General features: G+C 43.5%; 1 protein-coding gene across 1 annotated transcript in view; it reads right to left on the reverse strand.

Annotated features, from left to right (window-relative positions):
* Positions 1-220: 220 nt before the first annotated feature.
* LOC125044603 (myosin heavy chain, muscle-like) overlaps positions 221-5,000 on the reverse strand; it is a 10,875-nt gene continuing 6,095 nt past the window's right edge. The window contains exons 14-21 of the mRNA XM_047641352.1: positions 4,933-5,000; positions 4,195-4,668; positions 3,137-4,023; positions 2,941-3,019; positions 2,396-2,641; positions 1,471-2,258; positions 910-1,363; positions 221-801 (exon numbers count right to left, since the gene is read on the reverse strand). The exon at positions 4,933-5,000 is cut by the window's right edge and continues 50 nt beyond it. Of these exons, the coding sequence (XP_047497308.1) occupies positions 274-801; positions 910-1,363; positions 1,471-2,258; positions 2,396-2,641; positions 2,941-3,019; positions 3,137-4,023; positions 4,195-4,668; positions 4,933-5,000 (3,524 nt within the window). The 3' untranslated portion in view covers positions 221-273. The remainder of the gene's footprint in view (positions 802-909; positions 1,364-1,470; positions 2,259-2,395; positions 2,642-2,940; positions 3,020-3,136; positions 4,024-4,194; positions 4,669-4,932) is intronic.

Genomic DNA, 5,000 nt, shown 5'->3' on the forward strand with positions numbered 1-5,000 from the left:
TCACAAAAGGCTTTCCATATATTCGTATCAGTGAGTATATTTTCTTTTCATATTTTACATTACAGAGCCTTAGCACCGGATACATATTATGGGTCATATCCAGAGTAAATACAGACAGATCTATCTATAATTATAATTATATATATATATATATATATATAAACATTGTGTGTGTGATTTATACTTACATCTAAAATCTGATGGGTAATAGAAAGAAAACTATATTTTTATTTTTATTAGGATCGAATGTTTGAATTCGTATCTCGCATGTACTTAAATGACAGAAATAGACACATCAGCTTCCTCCAGCTCCTGTTGAGCCTTACGGAACTTGGCCAAGTTGAGGGCGGCGATCTCCTCAGCCTCCTCGATCTGGCGCTTGTAGGTCTTGATCTTCTGCTGGAGCTTATCGACGAGGTCCTGCATCCTGTCGTGGTTCTTCTTGTCCTCATCGGTCTGGAAGGCGAGCTCCTTGATGCGCCTCTCGCACTTCCTCAGGTTCTTCTGAGAATCGGCGTGACGGCGGGTCTCGTCGTCCAGAGAAACCTCGAGCTCACGGATACGAGATTCCAGGTTGCTGATCGCCTTCTTACCAGTCTTCATGGCAGCGCTCTCACTCTCCTCAAGACGGGTCTGGAGGTCCTTGACGGTAACCTCCAAGCCCTTACGCATCTTCTCCTGGGCCAAAGCATGCTCCTGCTCAGAGCGGAGTTCATCGGCCAGACGAGCAGCATCTAACATGGCCTTCTTCGCCTTCTCCTCAGAATTCTTTGCTTCACTGAGCATCTCTTCCAGGTCGGCCTAGAGAGACAATACTCGAATTTATTGGAGGAAAGTGTAAATCATTTGTAAATAATAAAGAAACAGAGTTTTAAAATGCAATGCAGAAACAGCCACAAGACAACTTACCTGCAGGGTTTGTATTTTGCCTTCGAGGTTCCTCTTGGAGGCGGACAAAGCTGCATTCTGGCTGGTGAAGGTGTTGATTTGTTCACGTGCATCGTTGAGCTCGGACTCGGCATGGCGGCGGCCGCGGTCAGAATGTTCCAAGAGAGTGCGAGATTCTTCCAGCTCTCCGTGAAGTGCGTTGAAGCGACGTTCAGCAATGCCATACTGTTCACGGTACTCAGATGCAAGGCGCTGCTCTTCCTTAACACGAGCCTCCATATCCTTAACGTCGTCCAGGGTCTTCTTATAGTGTTTGTGAAGATCAGAGTTGGCCTTATTGGCGTGGTCAAGGGCAATCTCGAGCTCGTTGATATCAGACTCAAGCTTCTTCTTCATGCGAAGAGCCTCGGCCTTACCCTTGGCTTCAACTTCAAGGGAAGCTTGCATGGAGTCGATGGCTCTCTGGTGACATTTACTGTGAAAGAAACAATCAGTAGTGAACTATTTGAAAATAAATAAACAAAATATTTTCTTTACAGTTATTGATAGATAAGTAATATGAAATGAACACCTAGTACTTACCGAGTATTGTCAAATTCTTCTTCCTTCTCCTGAACACGTCTATCAACCTCTTGCCTAACTTGACTGAGCTCAAGCTGTGTTCGAAGGACCTTATTCTCTTCCTGTTCGAGAGCTGCTTCAGCTTCTTCAAGAGCAGCCTGAAGTTCCTCCTTCTCGAGCTCAAGACGTCTGAAGTTCTTCTGGGCTTCGTGATATGATCGACCTCCCTCACCGATTTGGTCCATCAGGTCCTTAATTTCATCATTCAGATTCTTGTTTTCACGGCGGATGCTATCAAGCTGTTCAATATTTTCCTCGTATGCGGCCTTGAGACGGAAATGCTCAGTGGAGTAATTGCGGCATTCCTTCTGAGAGGCATCAAGTTCAGCACCAAGGTCGTCGACCTTCAGTTTCCATTCAGAAATGATCTTATCAAAGTTCTTTTGCTTCTTCTCGGCGGCATTAGCCAAGTTTTGTGCACGCTCAGCGGCGACCTGCAGATCGTCCAGTTCAGCAGCAGCACGCATCTTGGTCTTCTCCAGATGAAGATTTCTGACATTGAGAGACTCAATCTGCATTTCAGCTTCCTCAAGACGAGCAGCGAGCTTCATGCGAGAAGCTTCAATTTCTTCTACACGAGCAACACCCTCAGACTCATACTTGGAGCGCCACATGAGAGCCTCAGCATTGGCCTTGGAAAGCATACGAAGAACGTCTCCCTTGGCTTCACTCTCTTCATCTAGTTGCTCACGAAGGGCATCAATATCACGCTCCAAGTTGCGGAACTTACCCAGGAGGGTAGCGCGACCCTGAGGAAAGAGAGGATGGGGAAACTGTAGTCACCTTATTTGTCTTTTTTTTTTTTTTTGTCATTTTACACTTTGTTATAAGGTGTCGACCTTTGATATATCCCAAAAATACATTTACTTTACATAAAATAATTTACCCTGCTTTCTTCATCACACAGTTTCCTGGTATCGTCCAGCTGGTTGGTGAGGGAAAGCTTAAGCCTTGAAAGCTGACCCACTTGGCTCTCTGCTTCTTCCAGCTGTCGGACAAGGTCTGCATTTTCACAAGCGAGCTTCTTCTTGGTGGCATCAAAGTCGCTCAATGTACGGTTGACCTCATCAAGCTTAGCACAGAGCTCACCATACTGATGCTGAAGCTGCTTAGTAGTCTTCTCAGCAGCAGTCTAATAAAGAAAATGCATTAATGTTTATTTTATTTATAATTACCAATATGTATAGATATGTGTGTGAATATATATATATATATATATATATGTACACACACACACAAACACACACACACACACACACACACACACATACACACATACACACATACACACACGCATGTGGTTTTATATTTGTTCATAAAAGAACTGCATATAATTTCAATGGAAAAATATAAACATACGTTCATGTGTGTATGTGCATATGTGTTTATATTTGTTTGTGAGAAACATATAGTGCAATCATATTCCCTTACCTTATCACGAGCAAGTGCATCCATAGAAGCCCTAGCATCATCAGCATCACGCTTCATGGCGTCCTTATCTTTCTCGGCCCTGTCATACAATTGCAATGTAAATATATCTTTCTTATTCAAAATGCTATTACGATATATACATTATCATATGTAAGCATAGATAAATAGATAGATTTGCATAAGTCTACATGCCTACCTAGCCTTCATCTTGTTCAGGTAGTCAATCTGCTCAGACATCTCTGCAATACCGTCGTTGTGCTTCTTACGGAGAGCAGCAAGAGCAGATTCGTGCTGAAGGCTGGATTCCTCGAGCTCCCGACGAACCTTAGCCAGTTCACTCTCGCGTTTCTTGTTGATCTCAATTTGAGTGGCCGTGGCGCCGCCGGCTTCGTCCAGTCTCTCAGCAAGATCTCCAACCTCGCGGGAAAGAAGATTCTTGGCCTTTTCAGCCTTGCTACGGGCCTGTCGCTCATGTTCAACGTCTTCCTCGAGCTCCTCGAGGCGAGCCTGTAGTTCCTTGACCTGCCTCTGGTCCCTGTACACAAGAGCCTGTTCATCCTCGATTTTGGCGGTGAGGGCTGCAAGTTCCTTATCTTTGCGCTCAATGGCTACTTCAAGCTCCTTGTAGTTGCGCTCCAGATCCGAGATAGCTTCTTGAGTAAGCTTAAAGTCACCCTCAATTTTCCTCTTCGATTTATCAACTTCACTGCGAAGCTTCTTCTCACGCTCAAGAGAATCCTCGAGTTCGTCAAGAGTGGATTCCAACTTAGTCTTCATCTTGCTAAGGTGGTTGCACTTGTCCTCAATACACTGGACATCCTCGGCAGTCTTTTGATTACATTCCTGAAGATGCTTCTTTTCCTTGTTAACCTTGGTGATGAGTTCCTCCTGGTGGGCGATCTCTTCTTTAAGGTTCTGGATTTGTTGTTCCTTAGTGGCCTTATCTTGGTCACCCTTCTGGACTGTAAGTTCGAGGTCCTCAAGGTCCTTTTTCAGGTTTGCAACTTCTTGTTCACACTTCTTTTTTCCACTACTCAGCTGACCGGTGGCTTCTTCTTCTTTACGTACACGATCTAGCACATCCTTTGTATGAAAAAAAAAAAAAAAAAAAATCAACAATTAGATACTCTTCATATTGTCATATTCATAGAGAAAGATACTTATATAGTATGTACATAATACGAGTAGCTTCTGTTAACATGCATTTTTCAACTGTGACTGATTATTAGAATTGCAAGCAGTATATATACTTACATTTAACTGAGCTTCTAGTTCTGCCTTTTGTGCCTGAAGTTTAGCTTGTTTGTCAAGATACTCGGACATACCACCCTTTGAAGAATGGAGGGCATTCATGAGCTCTGCTCTTTCCTCGAGAAGAGCAGCATTTTTTATCTCGAGTTCTTGACGGAGCTTAATCTCCTTTTCAAATTCAGCCTCAGCCTTCTCGGCGACTTGCTCTAGCCTAACAAGTTCATCTTCGGCGCGTGTGACATTGAGCTTGGGCTTGAGCTTGATCCACATATCATACCAGAGCCACGCACGCATGATCTTGAACTTCCTAATGTTGCGCTGCACAACAAGAAGGGCAGTGCGCTGTTTCTGCATCTTGGAGTATAACTTGCGGCTGATGAAACCACGAATCCATGCTTGCAACCACGACAGGAGTATGCCCACGCGGTCATCACGGATCTCTTCGAGTCTACCAAGGACGCCGGCACGGAAGAACACCTAAGGAGAGAAAAGTAAAGTGGAATGTGGCCGAGGGGACATAGCAGTTATGTACCTGGTATCTTAGCAATCATCTGAATATATGATAACGAACTTACGTATTTTTTTTGTAAACGTGTATTTTCAATATTTGATATTCACTTAGAATGTAAGGTTACGAATATATAACAGAAATATATTATAATATGATTATCAAATACGCAGAAACATGTTTTAACTAAAATAAAAGTAACACTTTGAGGTAAAATAGTTATCCGTATAGACCTTGGTGTTGCCGGTACGGTATAGCTCAGGGTCAAGACAAACTTTCTCGAAGCAAGCTGTAGCTGCCT

The sequence above is a fragment of the Penaeus chinensis genome, chromosome 36, assembly GCF_019202785.1.
Source record: "Penaeus chinensis breed Huanghai No. 1 chromosome 36, ASM1920278v2, whole genome shotgun sequence".
NCBI lineage: Eukaryota > Metazoa > Arthropoda > Malacostraca > Decapoda > Penaeidae > Penaeus > Penaeus chinensis.